General features: G+C 51.2%; 1 protein-coding gene across 2 annotated transcripts in view; it reads right to left on the bottom strand.

The window, feature by feature from the left end:
• LOC144608321 (MFS-type efflux pump MSMEG_3705-like) overlaps window positions 1-27812 on the bottom strand; it is a 51811-nt gene that overhangs the window by 15053 nt on the left and 8946 nt on the right. Inside the window, exons 4-9 of one of the 2 annotated variants that reach the window (XM_078425962.1) lie at window positions 26149-26311; window positions 24226-24430; window positions 19231-19421; window positions 17820-17904; window positions 15515-15712; window positions 9577-11615 (exon numbers count right to left, since the gene is read on the bottom strand). In XM_078425962.1, coding sequence (XP_078282088.1) covers window positions 11467-11615; window positions 15515-15712; window positions 17820-17904; window positions 19231-19421; window positions 24226-24430; window positions 26149-26311 — 991 coding nt within the window. In that variant the 3' untranslated portion in view covers window positions 9577-11466. Of the gene's footprint in view, window positions 1-9576; window positions 11616-15514; window positions 15713-17819; window positions 17905-19230; window positions 19425-24225; window positions 24431-26148; window positions 26312-27812 lie in introns of both variants that reach the window. The other variant, XM_078425961.1, reaches the window with a different exon arrangement.

Genomic DNA, 27812 nt, shown 5'->3' on the forward strand with positions numbered 1-27812 from the left:
TTTGGGGGGCAGGGAAACTCTCACCACTCAGGGAGCCAGTCCAGTCATAACAGAAAGAAACATCCTGCATTCATGTAGCGTCTTCCTTGTCATCATGATATCCCATGGTGTTTTACGGGCAGTGAAGTCGCTGTTGAGATGCCCACAGCATTGCCGTGTGGAACTTGGGGGTGACTAACATGGAAGGTCACAGCATCAACACCAACAACCAGATAACTTGACCACACGATCGTGACGGAGTAAGTCAGCGGGTCGGGCAGCATCTCTGGAGTACATGGATAGGTAACGCTTCGGCTCGGAACCCTTCTTCAGACTGAAGGGTCACCCCTTCCTTCCCTCCTTATATGCTGCCTGTCCCGCTGAGTTACTCCAGCATTTTGTGTCTACCTTCGAATTATATCAGGCCTATTAACCTGCAAACCTGTACTTCTTTGGAGTGTGGGAGGTAACTGGAGATCACGGGGAAAACCCACACAGGTCACTGGGAGAACGTACAAACTCCGTACAGACAGCGCCCGTAGTCAGGATCGAACCCGGGTCTCTGGCGCTGTCAGGCCGTGCTGGCCATTGCCGAGGTACTGGAATGCTGAGGTTCTGGAAGCAGAATGTATGAGTCTGTGTCAGAAGAACACTTTATTCAGTAGTGCAAGGAGTTCCAAATATCATGGAGAAAGAACTGGAGTCAAGTCAAGTCAAGTTTATTTGTCACATACATGATGTGATCGGTTGAATGGCCTTTGGTGTTTATTTCAATGAATGTGAACTTTGTTTCAGCATCTTAATGAAACTGCTGGCTTTGGTGCGAGACACAGGGAGCATAGGAAGTAACAGTCAAGGTAACGTAATGGAAAAAGTGAGACCTGGGAAGAAAGTTTGTCATCAATTCATGAAGGGAGGATGGAAAGTGGAGAGGCAGCCATTACCTCATGTCCTGGGCTTATATTTTCTGGAAAGCCTGGGTGGCAGGAATTAGCCGTCTTTACCGAGCCTGTTCCTGGAACCTTCAGTGCCAATCGTATGGTGTGGTGGCTGAGACCACAGAGCAGGAGGGTCACAGCTCCACAACATGGTGGGGGTGGGGGTAGAGGGAGGGGTGGGGGTGGGGAGGGGTGAGGGTGGGGGTGGGGAGGGGTAGGGGTGTGATTGCTGATGGGGGTGGGGAAGGGGATGGCACAGAGGTTCCAGAGTTACAAGGTATGTCTGTGTACAGCGACTGGTTTTGTTTATTCTTGTGTGCATGGGGCATGCATAGAGAGGTTTGTGCGTGTGTGCTTGTTGGTGAATTTGCACGGGTGTGTGTGTCTGTGTGGGCAGGTGTGTGTGTCTGTGTGGGCAGGTGTGTGTGTCTGTGTGGGCAGGTGTGTGTGTCTGTGTGAGTGATTTCTGCATGTGTATGTGGACAAGTGTGTGTGCCTGTGTCTTTGTGTGTCTTTCTGCATTTAGGTGTGTGTATGAGTTTGTGTGTGTGTGTCTGTATGTGGGTTGTGTGTGTGTCTGTATGTGGGTTGTGTGTGTGTCTGTATGTGGGTGTGTGAATGTGTGTGTGTATGTGGGTGTGTGAGTTTGTGTGTGTGTGTGTGTGCGCGCGTGCGTGCATCTGTAAGTCTGTATGTGGATGTGTGCCTGTGTGTGTGTGTGTGGTGTATGTGGGTGTGTGTGTGTGTGGTGTATGTGGGTGTGTGTGTGTATGTGTATCTGTGTGAGTGTGTGTGTGCCTGTATGTGTGTGTGTGTGGTGTATGTGGATTGTGTGAGTATGTGTGTGTGTGGTGTATGTGGGTGTGTGTGCCTGTATGTGTGTGTGTATGTGTGTGTGGTGTATGTGGGTGTGTGTGTGTGTGTGTGTGTGCGCGCGTGTGTGAGTGCGTTTGGCTGTGGGTATAAACTTGCTCCTTCCCATTTTCCTCCTTGCTTCCCAAGCAGTTGACCTGGGCCCATCTCTGACACTCTGAACAATAACTCATCTACTTTCAAGAGCTGCATGGAGAGAGAAGAGTACATTTTATTGGCAGCATCTTACAATCTGGGATTCTGTCCATTTGGGGAGATACCATCACAAATAATCGCGAGGTGTGGGTTGACCTTGGCTTCATGTGCTCGGAGAATAACCACTTGACCGGGCACCTGAAGCAAGGGGCATGTTTGTAAAACACAACACCACAAGGCAGCCACCGATGGCCAACACGTCCTGGTCAGTTTTACCAACAGCCAGAGCAGGCCAGAGAAGAAGGACGATCCGAGGGTCTGACGCAGGGTCGCGAGCCAAAACGTCGCCTATTCCTTTTATCCAGAGATCCTGCCTGCCCCGCTGAGTTACTCCACCATTTTGTGTCTATCTTAGGGGAAACAAACGAGCAGATGTACTGATTGATCCAATTAATTAATAATGGGTATTAAACCAGGAGCGATTCATCACGTCAGAGTTCATCAGAGGTTGGATTACAGAGGGGCGTGCAGTTACAGAGGGGCCTGCAGTCACAGAGGGGCCTGTCATTACAGAGGGGCGTGCAGTTACAGAGGGGCGTGCAGTTACAGAGGGGCCTGCAGTCACAGAGGGGCGTGCAGTCACAGAGGGGCGTGCAGTCACAGAGGGGCCTGTCGTTACAGAGGGGCCTGTCGTAGAGTTGCTGCCTTACGGCACCAGATACCTTCCATTGTAAGTTCTGATTCAGTAGAAAGCAGTGGACTTGTTCAATGCTTGTGGCTTCTCGACCCAGTATGGCCACTGGGACCCTGAGCCTAGGCTGATGCCCCCTTGCATTACAAGGAGACCTGGCACACCTCCACAGAGATAGTACTTAGTGTTATTTTGGCTGAGAAATTACACCAAAGCTTTGACTACCCTCAGTCACTGCAGATGCTGCTTCGCTAAAGAAAAAGACACAAAATGCTGGAGTAACTCAGCGGGACAGGCAGCATCTCTGGAGAGCATGGATAGGAGTGTTGGTTGCTGGTTTACACTGGAGATAGACACAAAATGCTGGAGTAACTCAGCGGGACAGGCAGCAATGATGACATGGGTAAGGTGGGACGGGGAGAGAGGATATGCAAGGGTGAGAGTGAGAGAAATCAATATTCATACCGCTGGGCTGCAAACGAAATATGAGGTGCTGTCCCTCTAATTTGCTGCTGGACCCACTGAGTTACTCCGGCTTTTTGTGTCTATCTTATGGAAAGGCAATGTGTCGGGTCGGGACCTTTATTCAGACTGGAGTCCATGGTCTGTGGAAGGGTCCCGACCCGAAACGTCACCTATCCATATTCTCCAGAGATGCTGCCTGACCCACTGAGTTACTCCAGCACTCTGTGAAACGTCACCTATCCATATTCTCCAGAGATGCTGCCTGACCCACTGAGTTACTCCAGCACTTTAGTGTCGTAAAGTTATGTTAGTGTTTGTTAGAGTTGATAATAGACAACAGACAATAGGTGCAGGAGGAGGCCATTCGGCCCTTAGAGCCAGCACCGCCATTCAATGTGATCATGGCTGATCATTCTCAATCAGTACCCCGTTCCCGCCCTCTCCCCATACCCCCTGACTCCGCTATCCTTAAGAGCTCTATCTAGCTCTCTCTTGAATGCATAGTGAATGCACTCTCTCTTGATAGTGGCAGCTTCCATGTTGGTAGCCCCAAGTTCTGCACAGCAAAGGCGACTACATTTCAACAGCTACTTCACTGCCTGTAAAACACCTGGGGATGTCATGGGGCCCAAGGAAGATTCAGTTCAGTTGGAGGTGGACACAAGATGCTGGAGTAACTCAGCGGGACAGGCAGCATCTCTGGAGAGAAGGAACGGGTGACCTTTCAGGTCAAGACCCTTCTCAGTTCAATTGAGTCTCGTTTATTGTCGTGTGTACCGAGGTACAGGGAAAAGCTTTTGTTACGCGCTAACCAGTCAGCGGAAAGACAATACGTAGTTACAATTGAGCCATACAGTGTACAGGGTATTTACAGTGGATTACACGAGATTCACAGCGCAAGGCAATAATGCTTAGTGCAAGGTAAAGTCAGCAAAGTCTGACCAAGGAAAGACCGTGTTACATAAATGCAGGGTGTTTCTGGTGCTACACCAAAGATAGACACAAAATTACTCCAGCATTTTGTGGGTCTATCTTCGGTGTAAAGCAGCATCTGCAGTTCGTTCCTACACTATAAATAAACTTCCATCTAAATCTCCAAACAAGCTGTAGGCTAATACCCCCTTAACTCCCTCAGCGGCCACTAATGGTGAATTAAACCTTGAACCATTGCCAAATAACGACTCATGAATATATCTCAACGAGTCACAGTACCCAGTACAATCTGTTCGAAAAACACCTTCAAATAATCACATCAAATGTTCGAGTAATCCCTCAGTTAATGCCCAGATTGAGCGCTCTCAATAACCGTCAGAAAATGTTCCGCTACAGCCTCGTAACATAAATATCTCATCTTCAGCAAACCTCCTGAAAGAAAAATAATCCCAGTCCCACTTAACATTCCGTGAAAAAAGCCAGAGTCAGAACTACAGAGCGTTCCTGCTTTACTTGGACGGGTGCCAAGTAAAAGGCACATGTCTAAAAGGCAGGCTGCTAAAAAGCTCATCTGAAGGGCAGTCCTTCCAACAGTGCAGCTTTCCTGCAGTCCGGTATCTGTGTGGGCACTTTAGTTTACTTTAGTGACACAGCGTGGAAACAGGCCCTGTGGCCCACCGAGTCTGCTCCGACCAGCGATCCCCACACATTTACACTACCCTACACACACTAGGGACAATTTTACATTTATACCAAGCCAATTAACCTACCAACTTGTACGTCTTTGGAGTGTGGGAGGAAACCGAAGATCTCGGCGAAAATCCACGGGGAGAACGTACAAACTCCGTACAGACAGCACCCGTAGTCAGGATCGAACCCGGGTCTCTGGCGCTGTGAGGCAGCAACTCTACCTCTGTGCCACTTGCTTACAAACATCCCTCTGACAGTACGGTATTCCACTGGCAACGAGAGACATCAACCAACAACCTTCAGAATTGAATGAAGATAGACGCACAATGCTGGAGTAACAGCGGGACAGGCAGCATCTCTGGAGAGAAGGGATGGGTGAGGTTTGGATCAAGACCCTCCTTCAGACCCTTCATAAGTTCATCAGTCATCGGAGCAGACATAGGCCATTCGGCTGATCGAATCTACTCCGCCATTCAATCACAGCTGATCTATCTTTCCCTCTCAACCCCGTTCTCCTGCCTTCTCCCCATCACCCCTGACACCCCTACCAATCAAGTACCTGTCAATCTCCACCTCAAAAATACCCATTGACTTGGCCTCCACAGCCGTCTGTGGCAATGAATTCCACAGATTCACCAGCCTCTGACTAAAGAAATTCCTCATCTCCTTCCGAAATGTATGTCCTTTTATTCTGAGGCTGTACCCTCTGGTTCTACACTCTCCCACTAGTTGAAACATCCTCTCCACATCCACTTTATTCAGGTCTTTCACTGAGCTTGACGTCTTTGGAGTCATTGTGAGAGAACGACAGTGTAAAATGGTGCTGAAATGGCGAGTCTTGCACATGGACTCCCCCTCCCATTCCACTTCAACTCCCCCTCCCATTCCACTTCAACTCCCCCTCCCATTCCCAGTCTGACCTTTCTGTCATGGGCCTCCTCCAGTGCCATAGTGAGGCCCACCGGAAATTGGAGGAACAGCACCTCATATTTCGCCTGGGCAGCTTGCAGCCCAGTGGTATGAACATCGACTTCTCCAACTTTAGATAGTTCCTCCGTCCCTCCCTTCCCCTCCTCCTTCCCAGATCTCCCTCTATCTTCCTGTCTCCACCTATATCCTTCCTTTGTCCCGCCCCCCTGACATCAGTCTGAAGAAGGGTCTTGACCCGAAACGTCGCCCATTCCTTCTCTCCTGAGATGCTGCCTGACCTGCTGAGTTACTCCAGCATTTTGTGAATAAATCGATTTGTACCAGCATCTGCAGTTATTTTCTTATACTACATGGACTCAGTGCATGGGTTGCCAACTTCCTTGCTCCCAAATAAGGGACAAAGGGTGACCTCACCCAGCCAGCGGCCACGTGCTCCCGCTCCACCAATGGCGGCCGCTGGGATGTACGCAAAAAAACCCCAACCTAATAATAAATAAACCATTGAAACCATCGTGTGAGTCACATCAGGCACCTTTTTAAGCATAAGTAGAAGGACGGCAGCAGAGCTGTGCAGCGGTAGAGTTGCTGCCATACAGCGCCAGACACCTGGGTTCGATACTGACTACGGATGCCGTCTGCGCGGAGTTTGGACGTTCTCCCTCGTGGCCTGCGTGGGTTTTCTCCAGGTGCTCCGGTTTCCTCCCACATTCCAAAGGCCTGCAGGTTTGTAGGTTAATTGGCTTTGGTATATTGTCCCCATTGTGTGTTGAGACAGCTTACAAGCCCACAAACTCCGAGATGTCCAATCGCCCAGCAATAATGACAGAGATAAGGAGTGCGTATGTGTGTGTGTGTGTGTGTACATGTAAAAGAGAGAGATAAAGAGGGGAGGAGAGGAAGAAGGGTCGCGACCCGAAACGTCACCCATTCCTTCTCTCCAGAGACGCTGCCTGTCCCACTGAGTTACTCCAGCATTTTGTGTCTTTCTCTGGTGTAAACCAGCATCTGCAGTTCCCTCCCACACACTCAACGATGCGACACAGACTCCTGGGAGAGAACTCCCTAACTCGCACCTCGTTTTCAGACCTGCCACCCAATCTTCCCTCACTTGGGATACCCTTCATTGGTATTCCCGCCATTAATTGAGCTTGAATCTCGTACCCACAGGGTGGAAATGTCCCCTGCCTGCACATAATCCATATCCCTCCATTCCTGTCCAAAAACCTCTCAAACGCCACTTTGCCACGCTCACCGTGACATTCCGAGAGGCATAGACAGGGTAGACAGTCAGAGCCTTTTCCCCCCAAGGTGGAAACATCAATGATTAGAGGACGAGAGAGGCAGAGTTTAGAGGAGATGACCAAGGAGCTCATTGTGGACTACAGAAGGACTAGGGGTGGTACGCACACCCCCATCCATATTAACCGGACGGAGGTGGAGCCTGTTTCCAGTTTCATATTCTTGGGTGTCAACATTTCTGATGACCTCTCTTGGACCCACAATACCTCAACACTGATCAAGAAGGCTCACCAGCGTCTCTTCTTCCTGAGGAGACTAACGAAGGTCCATCTGTCTCCTCAGATTCTGGTGAACTTCTACCGCTGCACTATCGAGAGCATCCTTACTAACTGTATCACAGCATGGTATGGCAACTGCTCTGTCTCCGACCGGAAAGCACTGCAGAGGGAGCCCAACGCATCACCTGTTCCTCACTCCCCTCCACTGAGTCTATCCAGAGTAGGCGATGTCTGCGAAGGGCGCGCTGCATCGTCAAGGACAGCTCTCACCCCCAACCACAGATTGTTTACCCTCCTCCCATCTGGGAGGAGCTTCAGGTCTCTCCGTTCCCGGACCTGCAGGTTCAGGAACAGCTTCTTTCCTGCGGTCGTTACCTTACTTAACTCTGCGCTTCGGTGATTGCTGCCATCCCCCACCCCTCCCTCGGGCGCTCCTCCCATCAGTGACTGATCTCACTCACCGGAATTTCCACTACCGCTACTGTGCATATATGTATATATTATATGTTTTACTATTCCATCGCATGCACTCTGGTTAAGATGCTAACTGCATTTCATTGTCTCTGTACTTGTACACTGCACAATGACAATAAAGTTTGTATTGTATTGTATTGTATGTGTGGTGCAAGGTTTTTTTCACACAGAGTTGGGGGGGGGGGGGGGGGGGGGTGGAGGTGCCTGGAACATGTTGCCGGGGATGTTGGCGGAGGCAGACACGAGAGTAACTCTGCCAACAGGGGAGCCAAGTGGCGCAGCAGTAGAGTTGGTGCCTTGCAGCGTCAGAGACCCAGGTTCAATCCTGACTACCTGTGGTGTCTGTATGAAGTCTGCACATTCTCCCCCTAACTGTGGGGTTTCTCCGTGTGCTCCTGTTCCCTCCCACTCTCCTGAGGCCTACAGGTTCCCAGTTTAATTGTCTGCTGTAAATTGTTCCCAGTGTGTTCGGTTTAAGTTTATTGTCACGTGTACTGAGGTGGGGCGAAAAGCTTTTGTTGCGTGCTAACCAGTCAGCGGAAAGACTGGGCAGAAAGACTAGGGCGGCACGGTAGCGCAGCGGTAGAGTTGCTGCTTTACAGCGAATGCAGCGCCGGAGACTCAGGTTCGATCCTGACTACGGGTGCTGCACTGTAAGGAGTTTGTACGTTCTCCCCGTGACCTGCGTGGGTTTTCTCCGAGATCTTCGGTTTCCTCCCACACTCCAAAGACGTACAGGTATGTAGGTTAATTGGCTGGGTAAAATGTAAAAACAATTGTCCCTAGTGGGTGTAGGATAGTGTTAATGTACGGGGATCGCTGGGCGGCACGGACTTGGTGGGCCGAAAAAGGCCTGTTTCCGGCTGTATATATATGATATGATATGATAAAGACACCACGTGATTGCAATCGAGCCGTCCAGTGTATTGACAGTGAATTACATTACATTCACAGCGCAAGGGAATAGACAATAGACAATAGGTGCAGGAGTAGGCCATTCAGCCCTTCGAGCCAGCACCGCCATTCAATGCGATCATGGCTGATCACTCTCAGTCAGTACCCCGTTCCTGCCTTCTCCCCATACCCCCTGACTCCGCTATCCTTAAGAGCTCTATCCAGCTCTCTCTTGAATGCATTCAGAGAATTGGCCTCCACTGCCTTCTGAGGCAGAGAATTCCACACCTTCACCACCCTCTGACTGAAAAAGTTCTTCCTCATCTCCGTTCTAAATGGACTACCCCTTATTCTTAAACTGTGGCCCCTTGTTCTGGACTCCCCCAACATTGGGAACATGTTATCTGCCTCTAATGTGTCCAATCCCCTAATTATCTTATATGTTTCAATAAGATCCCCCCTCATCCTTCTCGGGGATGAGCGACAGTAACAAAGTCGTGGAGTGATAGCGTTTAGTGCAAGGCAAAGCCAGCAAAGTCCGATCAAGGAAAGTCCGAGGTTCCTGGAGGTGTGGGTTTGTGTAGGGTCGAACTAGTGTGCGGGTGGTCGATGGTTGGCGAGGACTCGATGGGCCGAAGGGCCTGTTTCTACATTGCGTCTCTAGGCTAAGCAGCGCATGTGCGGAACATGTGCAGGATTGGTAATGAAGCCGTCGCTGTGAGGAGGAAACAGACGAAACACCAGATAATCCCGGCACGTTCCCCCAGTGGGACAGAAACACGAAGGGAAGAGAGGCGACGTTGCTGTTTCACCACGGCCTCAGCACGGTAACAGCTCAGTGATGCCATGAGACAGGGCAGTGCCGTCAGCACCACTCCTCTCCCATTGCCCCTGGAGCCCCCCCCACCACTCTCTCTCTCTCTCTCTCTCTCACCCAGCACATCCCTTACTCACATCAGCTCGGGGATGAGCGACAGTAACAAAGTCGTGGAGTGATACAGCACAAAAACAGCCCCCGTGCCCACAGCCCCCCTCCCACTGGCAAGCACCCCCTTACCAGATCACAGTGTACCCCCTCATTGTGATATTGGTGTTGGTTTATTATTGTTATTACGTGGGCACACCAGAGTGTCGGCGGTCAGTGGAGGACGAAGTGCTGACGAGAACAAAGAGGGACCGGTGTGTGGGGGGGGGAGGAGAACAAGCATTAAGGGGGAGGGGGCAAATCAACCACAAAGAGGGAGGGGGGGGGAGGAGAAGGACGAGGGACTATATTGGACACTTTTATAACTCTGTTGGCGCCCTTTACATGGCAACTTTTGCATACTTGTACTGTGGGCAAACAACGAATCTCAGTGTGCCAAGGACACAATGAAAAGCTTTCATTTTGTGTGCTATACAAATAAAGCTGTTAGTACCACACACGAAGACGATTAAACCACGAGCAAGAACAACAGGCCAAGAGAAAACATGCCCGTCGCTTCTGCCACTCGCCCACACACACACACACACACACAAGGCAACACAGTGAAGTGCAGGATGTTGCCAGGGGACGCTGCAGTGCAGGGGAATCGAGGACCAGAGGACAAAGGTTTTAAGTGAAAGGGAAAAGATTTAATGGGAATCCGAGGGGTAACTTTTCCCACACAAAGGGTGGTGGGTGCATGAACCAGCTGCCAGGGGAGGTCGTTGAGGCAGGGACCATCCCAACGTTTAGGAACAGTTAGATAGGTATATGGACAGGAGGGATATGGGCCAAACACAGGCGGGTGAGACGAGTGTAGACGGGATATATTGGCCGGTGTGGGTAGGTTGGGCCGAAGGGCCTGTGTCCACGCTGTACCACTCTGTGACTCTATGTAGGAGAAGGTTTGCGGGAAACCCACACGGTCACTGGAGGGGCGTGCAGACTCCACAGGCAGCACCCAAGGTCAGGATTGAATCCTGGTCACTGGAGTTTGACAAGCTGCCACGTTAATCTACCACGGCGTGGCGGGGAGGGAAGGTGGGGAGGAAAACTGAATACCCGCCACTAACCGACAGGCAGAAGGTGCAGACTCCAGGCACACAGCATCCAAGGTCAGGATCAAACCTGGGTGCCCGGAGCCCGTCCGCACCAGACATAGACTGGTGTTCCTTCATTGGTGATCAGCACTAACCGCTGCACCACTCCGCCATGGGGAAAGCTGGGGGCTGGGAGGGAATAGTGAGATTGGGGGTTGCAAGAACAGTAACAGGGGGGCACTGTGGCGCAGTGGTAGAGCTGCTGCCTTACAGCGCCAGAGACCCAGGTTCGATCCTGACTACGGGCGCTGTCTGTACGGAGTTTGTACGTTCTCCCTGTGACCTGCATGGGCTTTCTCTGGGGAGTTTCTGGTTTCCCCCCACACTCCAAAGCCGTGTGGGTTTGTAGGCTAATTGGCTTGGTATAATTGTAAATCTACCCTAGTGTGCGTAGGAGAGTGTTAGCGTGCGGGGATCGCTGGTCGGACTAGGACTCGGTGGGCCGAAGGGCTTTTTCCGTGTCGTATCTCCAAACTAAGCTAAACTAAAACTAAAAAACACGAGAGTGAGCAGCAGGTACAAAACATAATGAGAAATGCTGGAGGGTGTTGATCTTGTCCTTCATCATCTGGACCTCCCACAGATGGCGTACTCTGGAAACTTGGAGTTTGCTGCGGATTTTTAAAGTTATCTGCTGCACAGATAGCAATATTATTTACAGGCATAACTGGCATCTTCCTCAACAGAGCAAGTGATACATTCATTTGCATCTTCCTCGATAGATCTTCGTGATGGGCCGAAGGGCCTTTTTCTGCAGCGTGCCACTCACTGTAGCTCCTCAGACTGAGCCCATTGTGCAATAGGCTGCCTCCTCCCATCCTGCCCAACAACCCAGCAGCCATGGGCAAGGGAGGGTACAATGGACCCGACCTCACGGAACACGTCAGAAGTCTTCGTAAGGCTCCAGTTCCCTCGTCGACATCTGGTCGAGGTCCATGCTCTCAAACGCCAGCAGCGGCCGCGTTTCCTCCTCGCACACCGGCCTCTGGTCTCGGCGCATTACCACCAGCGAAAGGAGGAAGAGTAAGGATCCTGCAAGCAAAGGCAGAGTGTTCATACAGTTTGCTTTAGTTTACTGTCACGTACTGCGGCACAGTGGCGCAGCGGTAGAGTTGCTGCCTTACAGCCAATGCAGCGCCGGAGACCCGGGTTCGATCCCGACTACGGGCGCTGTCTGCACAGAGTTTGAACATTCGCCCCGTGACCTGCGTGGGGTCTCTCCGAGATCTTCGGTTTCCTCCCACACTCCAAAGACGTGCAGGTATGTAGGTTAATTGGCTGGGTAAAATGTAGAAATTGTCCCTAGTGAGTGTAGGATCTGTAAACGTAATTGTCCCTAGTGCATATAGGATCTCTAAATCTCTTAGTGTATCTCTAAACTAAAGTATTTATTCACAAAATGCTGGAGTAACTCAGCAGGTCAGGCAGCATCTCAGGAGAGAAGGAATGGGTGACGTACTAAAGTAGAAACAGTGACCTTTTGTTGCGCCATACCCAGTCGGCAGCAAGACAATCCATGATTACAATCGAGCCATTTACAGTGTACTGATACATGATAAGGGAATAACGTTTAGTACAAGGTACAGCCAGCAAAGTCCGATCGAGGATAGTCCGAGGATCACCAGTGAGGTGACCCACATCATACCAACATCACTGGGATGGCGGGGATGTCATATGAGGAAAGATTGAAAAGACTAGGCTTGTATTCACCGGAGTTTAGAAGGATCTTATAGAGACGCAAAATTATAAAACGACTGGACAAGCTAGATGCAGGAAAAATGTTCCCAATGTTGGGCGAGTCCAGAACCAGGGGCCACACAGTCTTTGAATAAAGTGGAGGCCATTTAAAAATGAGGTGAGAAGGAACCTTTTCACCCAGAGAGTTGTGAATTTGTGGAATTCTTTGCCACAGGGGGCAGTGGAGGCCAAATCACTGCATGGATTTAAGAGAGAGTTAGATAGAGCTCTAGGGGCTAGTGCAATCAAGGGATATGGGGAGAAGGCAAGCACGGGTTATTGATTGTGGATGATCAGCCATGATCACAATGAATGGCGGTGCGGGCTCGAAGGGTCGAATGGCTCCCTCCTGCACCTATTTTCTATGTTTCTAATATATGCTGCAAGAACGTTTGGGCAGATTGAACAGTGGGAGAGATTAACGGTAGCCCAAGGAGAGAATGGTCAAAGGAGGAGCCACAATGGGGAAACTACATTGGAAGAGTAAGATCAGAAAATGCTGGAAACACTCAGCAGGTCAGTCAGCATCTGCAGAAGGAGAAACAGAGTTGACGTTTTAGGTGAGGGACTGGGTAAGAAAGATAATAAAGGCGTTCAAACACACCGAGGCAATTAGCAATGAATAAATCAGGAGAAGGTAAGAGAACGAGAGATTCTGGTGCATTGAAAGAGACCAAGACAGAGTGTGTGAGGAGTCTGGGCCAGAGTAATGGGCACAGAGGAGAAGGCAATGGAAGTAGAGCTTCACCTGATGTTGGGCTCCCAGCTCACAGGCTGATGAGGGGGGAGGGAGGGGTAAGGGGGAAGGAGAAGGGGTGAAGGGGGAGGGGTGACGGGGGAGGGGTGAAGGGGGAGGGGTGAAGGGGGAGGGGTGAAGGGGAGAAGGGGGAGGGGTGACGGGGAGAAGGGTGAAGGGGGAGGGGTGAAGGGGAGGGGTGAAGGGGGAGGGGTGAAGGGGGAGGGGTGAAGGGGGAGGGGTGAAGGGGGAGGGGTGAAGGGGAGGGGTGAAGGGGAGGGGTGAAGGGGAGGGGTGAAGGGGAGGGGTGAAGGGGAGAAGGGGGAGGGGTGAAGGGGGAGGGGTGAAGGGGGAGGGGTGAGGGGTGAAGGGGAGGGGTGACGGGGAGGGGTGAAGGGGGAGGGGTGAAGGGGAGGGGTGAAGGGGGAGGGGTGAAGGGGAGGGGTGAAGGGGAGGGGTGAAGGGGAGGGGTGAAGGGGAGGGGTGAAGGGGGAGGGTGACGGGGAGGGGTGAAAGGGGAGGGGTGAAGGGGGAGGGGTGAGGGGTGAAGGGGAGGGGTGACGGGGAGGGGTGAAGGGGGAGGGGTGAAGGGGAGGGGTGAAGGGGGAGGGGTGAAGGGGAGGGGTGAAGGGGAGGGGTGAAGGGGAGGGGTGAAGGGGAGGGGTGAAGGGGGAGGGTGACGGGGAGGGGTGAAAGGGGAGGGTGAAGGGGAGGGGTGAAAGGGGAGGGTGAAGGGGAGGGGTGAGGATGAAATGGGCATGCACTGAAATTGTGCCCCTCTCCAAACATGTGAATGGTTCCCTGCTAAAGCACAGTATGTTCAGTGCAGATCATGCCTTTGCCAGAGAGTGGATGAAGGTTGTATTTTATGGAGGGTAATCCATTCGGATCCACAGTTAATGCCCATTGCTGCTCCATGAATGGAGGAATGCTTGGATTGGGTTTATTTCACGGGCAGCACGGTGGCGTAGCGGTAGAGTTGCTGCCTGACAGCGTTCACAGCACCGGAGACCCGGGTTCAATCCCGAACACGGGTGCTGTCTGTAACGGAATTTCTACGTTCTCCGCGTCACCTGTGTGGGTTTTCTCCGAGATCGTATATCTGAAGATTTTTTTTTTTCACTATCCGAGGATGGCTTGTCTGACTTTAATAGAAATGGCCCTCAAGTGGAGCCCCCCTTCGAGTGGCTCCCCCTTCGAGTGGAGCCCCCCTTCGAGTGGAGCCCCCCTTCGAGTGGAGCCCCCCTTCGAGTGGAGCCCCCCTTCGAGTGGAGCCCCCCTTCGAGTGGAGACCCCCTTCGAGTGGAGCCCCTCCTTCGATGGAGCCCCCCTTCGAGTGGAGCCGCCCTTCGAGTGGAGCCCCCCTTCAAGTGGAGACCAGGGCACGTGCCATACCCGAGATACACACTGGATGGAGAGGAATGATACAGGAGATGAAAGAGGAAAGGAATACACAAGAATACAAGAATTCGGCCCTTCGAACCTGCACCTCCATTCAATATGATCATGGCTGATCATCCAACTCAGTATCCCGTACCTGCCTTCTCTCCATACCCCCTGATCCCTTTAGCCACAAGGGCCACATCTAACTCCCTCTTAAATATAGCCAATGAACTGGCCTCAACTACCTTCAGTGGCAGAGAATTCCACAGATTCACCACTCTCAGTGTAAAAAAAAACTTTCTCATCTCGGTCCTAAAAGACTTCCTTCCCCCTTATCCTTAAACTGTGACCCCTTGTTCTGGACTGGCGAAACCAAGCGCAGGCTCGGCGATCGCTTCGCTGAACACCTGCGCTCGGTCCGCATTAACGCAACTGATCTCCCGGTGGCCCAGCACTTTAACTCCCCCTCCCATTCCCAGTCTGACCTCTCTGTCATGGGCCTCCTCCAGTGCCATAGTGAGGCCCACCGGAAATTGGAGGAGCAGCACCTCATATTTCGCCTGGGCAGTTTGCGGCCCGGTGGTATGAACGTCGACTTCTCCAACTTCAGATAGCTCCTCTGTCCCTCCCTTCCCCTCCTCCTTCCCAGATCTCCCTCTATCTTCCTGTCTCCACCTATATCCTTCCTCTGTCCCACCCCCGACATCAGTCTGAAGAAGGGTCTCGACCCGAAACGTCACCCATTCCTTCTCTCCCGAGATGCTGCCTGACCTGCTGAGTTACTCCAGCATTTTGTGAATAAATCGGGAACAATCTTCCCGCATCTAGCCTGTCCAACCCCTTAAGAATTTTGTAAGTTTCTATAAGATCCCCCCTCAATCTTCTAAATTCCAGCGAGAACAAGCCGAGTCTATCCAGTCTTTCTTCATATGAAAGTCCTGCCATCCCAGCTCCGTGTGTTGTCATTGCAGGGTGTGCGTGCGTGCGTGCGTGCCACGAGGCGGGTGTTGGCCGTGCATGCATGCCACGAGGCGGGTGTTGGCCGTGCGTGCCACGAGGCGGGTCTTGGACGTACCAGCCACGTACATGCCAGGGCACAGGACCAGCAGGGCAAGGCGCAGGCTCCACCGGCGGGTGATGGGGGTGACCAGCAGTGGGGCGTTGCCACCGATGTTGGATATGATGAAGATGTAGATGGCCACCACGGGAGTGCGGACCGCGGGCGCCACCAGCTCCACCACGATGGTCAGTGCCACCCCAATGCCCATCTCACCTGTGGGGGGGGGGGGGGGGGAGGGGTGCAAAGAGAAAGGGTAAAGGTCAAACCAAGCGAAACCCTAATCTCAGCGACATCACCGGAGACTCGCAGCTCACAGAGAACCCCTGCACACAGACCCTCACTGGACACACACCCTCCCCGACACCCTCGTGGGGCACCAATGCTCCGTATGCCCACATTCTCTTGCACCGGCTCCCTCCAGCCCGGCGGCACAGTGGCACAGCGGTAGAGTTGCTGCCTCACAGCGCCAGAGACCCGGGTTCAACCCTGACTGCAGGCACTGTCTGTACGGAGTTTGTACGTTCTCCTCTGTGATCGGGGGGAGGGGGGGTTTCTCCAGGTGATCCGGTCTCTGGAGGCGTGCAGGTGTCTGGGTTCACCGGCTTCTGTAAATTGTCCGTCGTGTGGAGAAGGGGAACCTGGAACAACATAGAACTAGTGATCGATGGCGGGTGCAGACATCGGTGGGCCGAAGGGCACATTTCCACGCTGCGTCTCTAAAACTAAAACGGTAATCAGTGTTGAACCTCTCCATTTGCACACGGAGTCCATGTACAGTGAAGGGGGAAAAAAACAACTGCAGATGATGGTTTAAATCGAAGGTGGACACAAAATGCTGGAGTAACCCAGCGGGTCAGGCAGCATCTCGGGAGAGAAGGAATGGGTGACGTTTCGGATCGAGACCCTTCTTCAGACTGATGCCATGCACAGTGAAGCTTGGCGTACACATAACATGTCCAACAGGCACAGACTCACAGATTTTCCCCAGGTAAAGTATCCTCCCCCGTTCACTTGCTCCCAACATCTACAGAGACACAAGTAGTGGTGTAAAACTGACCAGCAGGCTGCACAGGCAGTTGGACGTTAACAAACACTGTGCAATTGTACGCGTTAGTATCATGGTGAATGATTTCATGGATGGACTTGGGGGTGCAATATCGTGGGTATCTCCTGCCCTGGCCCTAGTGCCTGCCTCTCTCTGCCCCTTTCACTTCACTTTCCACTGAGGGGGAGGGGAGGGGGAGGGACCTCATTGAAACTTACCAAATAGTGAAAAGCTTGGATAGAGTGGATGTGGAGAGGATGTGTCCACTAGTGGGGGAGTCTAGGTTCGGAGGTCACAGCCTCAGAATAAAAGGACGCACCTTTAGAATGGAGATGAGGAGGAATTTATTTAGTCAGAGGGTGGTGAATCTGTGGAATTCATTGCCACGGACGGCTGTGGAAGCCAAGTCAATGGCAATTCTTAAGGCGGAGATAGATAGGTTCTTGATTAGCACGGGTGTCAGGGGTTATGGGGAGAAGGCAGAGAACGGGCTTGTTCAGCCAGGATTGAGTGGCGGAGTAGTCTTGATGGGCCGAATGGCCTAATTCTGCTCCCATCACTTATGATCTCTCCAGTACTACCCCTGCCCATATTCCTCACACGCGGATACAACGCACCACTCTCGTTCTCCAGATAGTTCATCCTAGTTCTGACCGCACAACACTTACCAATTATCACGGGCATCCTGGGGGATTTCCGGGACCGCTGGCCACCATGGAGGGGGGGAGGGGGGGGGCTGGAATGCATCCTCAACAAGGATTGTGACACAGTTGTTTAATTTTCAGTATGTTTGATATTTAAGAATATTTGTTTTACTTTGTGCCTTGGTGGTGGGTTTGTTGGTATTGTTTTGTATTGTACATATTATTCTTGTAAATAATTGATTAACATTACGATGGTTATGATAAATAACCGATTAACATTATGCCTGACGTTAGGGCGGTCACGGTGGCGCAGCGGTAGAGTTGCTGCCTTACAGCGAATGCAGCTCCGGAGACCCGGGTTCGATCCCGACTACGGGCGCTTGTCTCTACGGAGTTTGTACTTTCTCCCCGTGACCGTTTTCTCCGAGATCTTCGGTTTCCTCCCACACTCCAAAGACGTACAGATTCGTAGGTTAATTGGCTTGGTAAATGTAAAGAAAGAAATGTCCCCAGTGGGTGGAGGGTAGTGTTAGTGTGTGGGGATCGCTGGTCGGTGGGGCCGAAGGGCATGTTTCCGCGGTGTATCACTAAACTGAATTGTCTTTTAGTTGGGGGAGAAAAAAACACTCACCAATTATATTGGCCGGGATTAAGGAGATGAAGGAATATGGAGGTTTCAGCCAGAGTGCCCCAGCAACAAAGGGGGCTGCCCCTACCTGTAGGAGAGAGAGAGAGAGAGAGAGAGAGAGAGTGAGAGAGAGAGTGAGAGAGAGAGTGAGAGAGAGGGGGTAACTGTTCACTGTGACTGCACTGGATAAACACACCTGCACCGGGGCAAACCATGGGTGGTGTTGAGATAGGGTTTCCAACTGTCCCTTATTAGCCAGGACATCCCATATTTTGGGCTAAATTAGTTTGTCCCATACGGGACTGCCCTTGTCCTGTATCAGTAGGGTTGCCAACTTCCTCACTCCCAAATAAGGGACAAAGGGTGACATCACCGCCCCGCGCCCCACGTGACCTCACCCAGCCAGTGGCCACGTGCTCCCGCTCCACCAAGTGCGGCACTCCCTCAGTACTGCCCCTCTGTGACAGTGCGGCACTCCTTCAGTACTGCCCCTCTGTGACAGTGCGGCACTCCCTCAATACTGCCCCCCTCTGGCAGTGCGGCACTCCCTCAGCACTGCCCCTCTGTGACAGTGCGGCACTCCCTCAGTACTGCCCCTCTGGCAGTGCGGCACTCCCTCCGTACTGCCCCTCTGGCAGTGCGGCACTCCCTCAGTACTGCCCCTCTCTAACGGTGCAGTGGTGTTCCAGTATCCAAAGGGGCTGCTCCTTGCCGTCTGACTGCACTTCACACCCACCGTCCTCACCTTTGGACACCCTGTGCGTTGGGCAGAGGGTGGGGTTGAAGACGTCCTGGTTGGGTTGCTCCTGGGCCTGGCCAAGCTGGCCGTCCGCGAGTCACGGCGCCAGGCGGGAGAGGGCTCTGCCCGAGCTGGGGTTACGTCCGCGCCCGGGTGGTGTTAGAGCGGGACTACGCGCTGTCCACGGGCACCCTGGGGGATTTCCGGGACCGCTGGGCACCGCGGTGGGTGGAATGTACACTCCATAAGGATTGCATTACAGTTGTATGAAAATTTTGAGTCTTCGATAATTTGGTGATTTTGTATTATGGTTTTCGATTGTAAATACAATAGACAATAGGTGCAGGAGGAGGCCATTCGGCCCTTCGAGCAAGCACCACCATTCAACGTGATCATGGCTGATCATTCTCAATCAGTACCCCGTTCCTGCCTTCTCCCCATACCCCCTGACTCCACTATCCTTAAGAGCTCTATCTAGCTCTCTCTTGAATGCATTCAGAAATATTATTCTGTATCGTAATTGAATAAATTATTTTTGATTTTTTTAATAAGTGGCCATTGTGCAGCTTGACCTTCCAAACCATTCAGGCTTTGACATCCCTCAGTGGAACCTTCTTGGGTCCAAATGACAGAGAGTCCTGCAGTGTGAGTGATGGCGGACGAGGCAAGGCTTACCTGACTGAAGACCAGGACCCACACGCGTGCGGTCAAGCCTCTTTTCTTGACCAAATGATCCGAAATAAGCCCTCCTGTGACCGCTCCAATGCAGCCCCCCACCAGTGGTATCCATGACAACCAGCGGCCCACGTCCACGCCACTGAAGTACAGGTTGAAATATACTTGGGTGTTGTAGGCCCAAACATAGCCTGCTGGAAATGGGAAACAAAATATCTCAACACCAACACTATTCACCCCCCCCCCCCCCCAACCCCGGTGAGATGTAGTGACCCTAATCATCGACTGACCACACATCTTTCTCTCACTTCACACAATGGGTGGTGGGTGTACGGAACGAGCTGCCAGAGGAGGTAGACACAAAATGCTGGAGTAACTCAGCGGGTCAGGCAGCATCTCGGGAGAGAAGGAATGGGTGCCAGAGGAGATAGTTCAGGCAGGTACTAGTCAAGTCAAGTTTATTTGTCACAAACACATACAAGATGTGCAGTGAAATGAAAGGTCGCCCACAGTCCAGCAATAGAGCAATAAAAATAAACAATTTCACACACAATGACAACCAACACAAAACAAAAAAAAAATAAACATCCATCACAGTGAGTCTCCTCCAGTCACCTCCTCACTGTGATGGGAGGCCAGAATGTATTTTCTCTTCCCCTGCCGTCTTCTCCCGCGGTCAGGCTGTTGAAGTTGCCACGTTCCAGGCCGCGCCGGACGGTGAAAGGTCCGCAGCGGGCCGACAACATTTAAAGGACAATTGGACAGACACAGGGATAGTAAAAGTTTAGAAGGATATGGGCCAAATGCAGGCAGGTGGGATTAGTATAGAAGGGGCATCTTGGTCAGCATGGGCAAGTTGGGCTGAAGGGCCTGCTTCGCAGCGGTATGACCCTATGACTCAATTACTTCACAGGTTGAACACAGGATCTATTAACCTGGAAGATGCCTGTCATTTAAGAAAGGCGCCTTTTATATTCTGCACTGGGGATCCGCCCATTTGCTCCATCTATTGCACTTGGGTTGAAACTGATTGTATCTATGTATGGTATCATATCATATCATATCATATCATATCATCATATATATACAGCCGGAAACAGGCCTTTTCGGCCCATCAAGTCCGTGCCGCCCAGCGATCCCCGCACATTAACGCTATCCTACACCCACGAGGGACAATTTTTACATTTACCCAGCCAATTAACCTACATACCTGTACGTCTTTGGAGTACAGGTATATCTGATCTGTTTGAATAACATGCAAATAATAATTCTCTGCCACAGAAGGTAGTTGAGGCCAGTTCATTGGCTATATTTAAGAGGGAGTTAGATGTGGCCCTTGTGGCTAAAGGGATCAGGGGGTATGGAGAGAAGGCAGGTACAGGTTACTGAGCTGGATGATCAGCCATGATCATATTGAATGGCGGTGCAGGCTCGAAGGGCCGAATGGCCTACTCCTGCACCTATTTTCTATGTCTATGTCTAAAACAAAGTTTATCACTGTTTGTCGGTACATACGACAATAATAAGCCTCAACCTAATTTAGTGACTAACTTTATAGATTTCCGATGGGCCAGTTATGATCTGCCAGTAAATAAGGTACGGAAAGTAGGTTTCCTTCTCTGAAGGATTTTAATGAACCAGTTGTATTTTGATAACAATACCTCAACATACTCACTTTTATTAGTCCCAGCTTTTTAACCACAGATTCTGAAATTCTAACCCCCAATCCGTCCATCGCGAGTTTTGAACTCCCAGTGTCTGGATTTTTAATCTAGGAGCAGGAACGCAGCTGGGATCAATTCTCGCCCTTGTGGGCCAGTTGGCAGTCTCTGTGCAGAACTCCCTTCATGTTCATCAGTGATAGGAGCAGAACTAGGCCATTCGGCCCATCAAGTCTACTCCGCCATTCCATCGTGGCTGATCTATCTTTCCCTCAACACCATTCTCCTGCCTTCTTCCCATAACCCCCGACACCCGTACGAATCAAGAATCTGTCAATCTCCATTGACGGCCTCCACAGCCGTTTGGCACAATGAATTCCACGTAGTCACCACCCTCTGACAAAGGAAATTACTCCTCATCTCCTTTCTTAAGGTATGTACTTTTATTCAGAGGCCATGACCTCTTGTCCTAGACTTTCCCACTGGTGGAAACATCCTCACCACATCCACTCTGACCAGGCCTTTCACTATTCGATAAGTTTCAATGAGGTCTCCCCTCATCCTTCTAAACTCCACCGACTACAGGCCCAGTACTGTCAAATGTTCATGTGTTAGCCCAATCATTCTTGGGACCATTCTCGTAAACCTCATCTGGACTCTCTCCAACGCCAACACATTCTTCCTCAGATATGGAGCCTAAAACTGCTCCCAATTCAGATATAGATACACAGAAAACAGGTGCAGGAGTAGGCCATTCGGCCCTTCGAGCCAGCACTGCCATTCAATATGATCATGGCTGATCATCCAAAATCAGTACCCCGTTCCTGCTTTCTCCCCATATCCCTTGATTCCGTCAGCCCTAAGAGCTATATACATATATCTAACTCGCTCTTGAATACAAATGGGGCCCAAAGCTGCTCACAGTGCCTGGGGCATTGCATGCTGCTGGACCTGTCCTCACCTACCCTGATATCAATGTGGACTGAGACACCTAGGGTCCACTGGGCTTTTCTTTCAGGCTGCTTCAAAGGAGAATTTCGGGCAATAAAACAGATCAAGGTGAGAAATGATCCTGCAGCCGCCCCATCAAAGGTGGCGCAGCGGCAGAGTTGCTGCCTGACAGCGAATGCAGCGCCGGAGACCCAGGTTCGATCCTGACTACGGGCGCCGTCTGTACGGAGTTTGTACGTTCTCCCCGTGACCTGCGTGGGTTTTCTCCGAGATCTTCGGTTTCCTCCCACACTCCAAAGACGTACAGGTTTGTAGGTTAATTGACTGGGTAAATGTAAAAAATGTCCCTAGCTTGTGTAGGATAGTGTTAATGTGCGAGGATCGCTGGGCGGCGCGGACTTGGTGGGCCGAAGGGCCTGTTTCCGCGCTGTATCTCTAAATCTAAATCTAAATCTAAAATCACGTGAACTGACCTCCTCACCATCAAAGGGATGGAGAGGAGGCGATGCCTCACCAAGGCAGCCAGCATCATGGTAGACCCACACCACCCTGACCACGCTCTCATTTCACTCCTGCCATCGGGACGAAGGTTTAAGTGTCTGAAAACCTTGACCACCAGGTTCAGAAAACTGCTTCTTCCCGGCAAACATCCGGTTCTTGAATATCACACAACATCAGCCTAAACCATGGATCATCTTTGATTACACGAAGGACTTCTGGTTTTTTGTGTCACTAGTATTTTTCTTGAGGGGATTATTAATTTATTGTTTTTTTTTGCTTACTATATATTATCTATGTGTGTCATATTTACATACCTGTTAATACATACCATGCAAGAATTTCATGGTCTCGCTCATGGTACATATGACAATAAAACATCTTTAGACGTTAGAGACACAGCGCGGAAACAGGCCCTTCAGCCCGACAAGTCCACGCTGACCAGCGATCAACCTGTCCAGTAAACTACACACTTGCAAAATGGAATGTTGGCCTTCGTAACAAGAGGAGTTGAGTATAGGAGCAAAGAGGTCCTTCTACAGTTGTACCGGGCCCTGGTGAGACCGCACCTGGAGTACTGTGTGCAGTTTTGGTCTCCAAATTTGAGGAAGGATATTCTTGCTATGGAGGGCGTGCAGCGTAGGTTCACTAGATTAATTCCCGGAATGGCGGGACTGTCGTATGTTGAAAGGCTGGAGCGATTGGGCTTGTATACACTGGAATTTAGAAGGATGAGGGGGGATCTTATTGAAACATATAAGATAATTAGGGGATTGGACACATTAGAGGCAGATAACATGTTCCCAATGTTGGGGGAGTCCAGAACAAGGGGCCACAGTTTGAGAATAAGGGGTAGGCCATTTAGAACGGAGATGAGGAAGAACTTTTTCAGTCAGAGGGTGGTGAAGGTGTGGAATTCTCTGCCTCAGAAGGCAGTGGAGGCCAGTTCGTTGGATGCTTTCAAGAGAGAGCTGGATAGAGCTCTTAAGGATAGCGGAGTGAGGGGGTATGGGGAGAAGGCAGGAACGGGGTACTGATTGATAGTGATCAGCCATGATCGCATTGAATGGCGGTGCTGGCTCGAAGGGCTGAATGGCCTACTCCTGCACCTATTGTCTATTGTCTATTGACAATTCTACAACTTACCAAAGCCAATTAACCTACAAACCTGTACATCTTCAGAGTGTGGGAGGAAACCTAGAGAAAACCATGGGGTCACAGGGAGAACGTACAAACTCTGTACAGACAGCACCCGTAGTCAGGATTGAACCCGGGTCTGTGGTGCTGTTCAGAGGGTCCAGCAACTCTGCCTTAATAGCACCAGATTGAGAGGGGGATCTTATAGAAACTTACAAAATTCTTAAGGGGTTGGACAGGCTAGATGCAGGAAGATTGTTCCCGATGTTGGGGAAGTCCAGAACAAGGGGTCACAGTTTAAGGATAAGGGGGAAGTCTTTTAGGACCGAGATGAGAAAGTTTTTTTTCACACAGACAGTGGTGAATCTGTGGAATTCTCTGCCACAGAAGGTAGTTGAGGCCAGTTCATTGGCTATATTTAAGAGGGAGTTAGATGTGGCCATTGTGGCTAAAGGGATCAGGGGGTATGGAGAGAAGGCAGGTACGGGATACCGAGTTGAATGATCAGCTATGATCATATTGAATGGCGGTGCGTACAGGCTCGAAGGGCCGAATGGCCTACTCCTGCACCTATTTTCTATGTTTCTACCGCTGCGCCACTGTGTCGCCCACCTCTGACTCTGTCTTGGCTCGGGATTGTCTCTCTGTCTCTCTCTCTCTCTCTCCCTCCCCGCCCCCTCTCTCTCTCTCTCTCTCTCTCTCTCTCCCTCCCCCCCTCTCTCTCTCTCTCTCTCCCCCACTCACTTACCTGCATTCCTGACAGAGCCGGCGAAGGAGAAGAGTAGGAGTGCAGGCCTGAGGAAGGGGTGTAGGCCCTGCACCAGCTTGTGCCTGAGGCCCAGCCCGGCCGCGGTGCTGCCCTTCCTGGACGGAGCCTCGCGAACCGACAGCAGCAGGACGGCACTGACCACAAACCCGGGGAGAGCGCTGACGAAGAACGCCCACCTCCAGCCCTGAAACAAGCACAGCGTCACTCCTGCACCGCCCCGCCACACACCCTAACCAGCCTGCTCAGGTGAACCCAGACGGCACAGGATCCCCAAGTCAACGGGTATGTTTAAGGAGTACATTGACACATTCTCGTGTAGGAAAATAACTGCGGACGCTGGTACAAATCGAAGGTATTTATTCACAAAATGCCGGAGTAACTCAGCGGGTCAGGCAGCATCTCAGGAGAGAAGGAATGGGTGACGTTTCGGGTCGAGACCCTTCATCAGACTGATGACGCATTCTTGATCAGTACGGGTGTTAGGGATTATGGGGAGAGAGCAAGAGAATGGGGTTGTGAGGGAATGATAGTTCAGCCCTGATTGAATGGCGGAGTAGACTTGTTGAGTCGAATGGCCTAATTCTGCTCCTGCAACTCGTGAACCTATGACCCAGGAGAGACCACCAACAGCAAAACAAAAACCCATCCTTCTCTCCCCGATGGCGTTTCCCACGTGTAATTATACATAACCCTCCCTTGGTCAATTCTGTCCAACTTTACATCATCGCTGGCTCGGACTAAGTGGACCAGCTGGCCGGATTAAAGCACGATCAGCACGATAGGTTGGTTGATGGTCAGCATCCACTCAATGGGCTGAAGGGCCTGCTTTGGTGCTATTTTACTCCACGACTGGAGCGATTGGGCTTGTATACACTGGAATTTAGAAGGATGAGGGGGGATCTTATTAAACTTATTGAAACATATAAGATAATTAGGGGATTGGACACATTAGAGGCAGGAAACATGTTCCCAATGTTGGGGGAGTCCAGAACAAGGGGCCACAGTTTAAGAATAAGGGGTAGGCCATTTAGAACGGAGATGAGGAAGAACTTTTTCAGTCAGAGGGTGGTGAAGGTGTGGAATTCTCTGCCTCAGAAGGCAGTGGAGGCCAGTTCGTTGGATGCTTTCAAGAGAGAGCTGGATAGAGCTCTTAAGGATAGCGGAGTTAGGGGGTATGGGGAGAAGGCAGGAACGGGGTACTGATTGAGAGTGATCAGCCATGATCGCATTGAATGGCGGTGCTGGCTCGAAGGGCTGAATGGCCTACTCCTGCACCTATTGTCTATTGTCTATTGTCTATTGACTCCTTTGATCCAGTAATGTAGTATAGGGAATGTAGTACAACTGCCAAATTGTATGGAGCTGGTTGTGGCCAGAAGGTGTTGTTGACGTACCATGAGTAAGTAGGCGAGGAGGAGTGTCTTTGGTCAGGGGCTGGTGAACGTGTGGAATTCATTGCCACAGACGGCTGTGGCGGTCACACCATTGGGTATTTTTAAGGCGGAGATGGTCGGATTCTTGAATGGTAAAGGTGTAAACAAGAGCACCTGGACAAAAACGCACGCTGGCCCAGGGAGAACATGCAACCTCCGTACAGGCAGCACGGAGGCCAGGATTGAACCCGGGTCTCTGGCGCCGTGAAGCAGCATCTCTACCAGCTGCGCCACTGTGCCGCCCCAAAGGGAAAGGTTCAGCCAGAGACGGTGGGTACAAGCATGCCAGCGAGAGCTAGGTAGAGCCCTTAAGGATAGCGGAGTCAGGGGGTATGGGGAGAAGGCAGGAACGGGGTACTGATTGAGAATGATCAGCCATGATCACATTGAATGGTGGTGCTGGCTCGAAGGGCCGAATGGCCTCCTCCTGCGCCTATTGTCTATTGCCAGGACAGGAGAGGATCCATACCTGCCCCAGGATGTTGGCTCTGGTGACGTAGTTGCCAATAGCGTAGGAGAGGCTATAGCCTGCGTAGATGCCCCAGTTGTAGAATCCGATGGCCGAGCCTCGAGTCACCTTGGGGAAGTAGTCCACTATCAGGCTGATGGCAAACGGCGTGCATCCCGCCTCACTGAGAGAAAGGGGACACCAGGTGATGAAAACAGAGGTCGCAACAAAGGAAACTTCATGATTTCAGGCAATCGGCCAGAACAGAGAAAGCCTTGCAATGCATTGTGCCCGTGCCTTCACTTCCAGGAGCTGCCAATAAGATGTAGAAACAGAAACATAGAAAAATAGGTGCAGGAGTAGGCCATTCGGCCCAACAAGCCAGCACCGCCATTCAATATGATCATGGCTGATCATCCAAAATCAGTACCCCGTTCCTGCTTTCTCCCCGTACCCCTTGATTCCCTTAGCCCCAAGAGCTAAATCTAACTCTCTCTTGAAAACATCCAGTGAATAGGCCTCCACTGCTTTCTGTGGCAGAGAATTCCATGGATTCACAACTTTCTGGGTGAAAAAGTTTTTCCTCATCTCAGTCCTAAATGGCTTACCCCCTTATTCTAAATCTGTGACCCCTGGTTCTGGACTCCCCCAACATCGGGAACATTTTGTCCTGCATCTACCCTGTCCAATCCTCTAAGAATTTTATATGTTTCCGTAAGATCCCCTCTCATCCTTGTAAATTCCAGCGAATGCACGCCCAGTCGACCCATTTTTTCATCATACGTCAGTCCCGCCATCCCGGGGATTAACCTGGTGAACCTACGCTGCACTCCCTCAATAGCAAGAATGTCCTTCAGGATCCACTCCAGTGTCCTTGACACAGAGCTATGGGCCCTTCTTAACTTCCCTCCTGCAAGTTGCTACAGAATTCTATTCCCATCTGGTCAATTGATGCATCTGGGTGACAAATACAAGAAAGAAAATTCCATCCTCCTCAACCCTTGTGTCCATCACCTTGAATAACATTGAATCATCTTGAATCACCGTCACCTGGTTTGACCGATCGGAACGGTCTCTGCTTTATCCTATTGTAACCCTTCAATGTTAGTTTTCAAATCAAGTGGCCCTGGCATCCCCTGACCCTCCATACACGGTTCGATCCCGACTCTGGGTGCTGTTTGTCTGGAGTTTGTACGTTCTACCCGTGACCTTGTTGTGGGAGTCCAGAACCAGGGGCCACAGTTTAAGAGTAAGGGGTAGGCCATTTAGAACAGAGATGAGGAAGAACTTTTCCACCCAGAGAGTTGTGACTCTGTGGAATTCTCTGCCTCAGAAGGCAGTGGAGGCCAATTCTCTGGATGCTTTCAAGCGAGAGTTAGATAGAGCTCTTAAAGACAGCGGAGTCAAGGGATATGGGGAGAAGGCAGGAACAGGGTACTGATTGTGGATGATCAGCCATGATCACAGTGAATGGCCTACTCCTGCACCTATTGTCTATTTTATCCATGATCTGCCTGGGTTTTCCCCAAGATCTTCGGTTTCCTCCCACACTCCAAAGACGGACAGGTTTGTAGGTTAAGGAAAGAACTGCAGATGCTGGTTTGAACCGAAGACAGACACAAAATGCTGGAGTAACTCAGCGGGACAGACAGCTTCTCTGGAGAGAACGAATGGGTGACGTTTCA

The sequence above is a fragment of the Rhinoraja longicauda genome, chromosome 31 (assembly GCF_053455715.1).
Source record: "Rhinoraja longicauda isolate Sanriku21f chromosome 31, sRhiLon1.1, whole genome shotgun sequence".
Classification (NCBI taxonomy): Eukaryota; Metazoa; Chordata; class Chondrichthyes; order Rajiformes; family Arhynchobatidae; genus Rhinoraja; species Rhinoraja longicauda.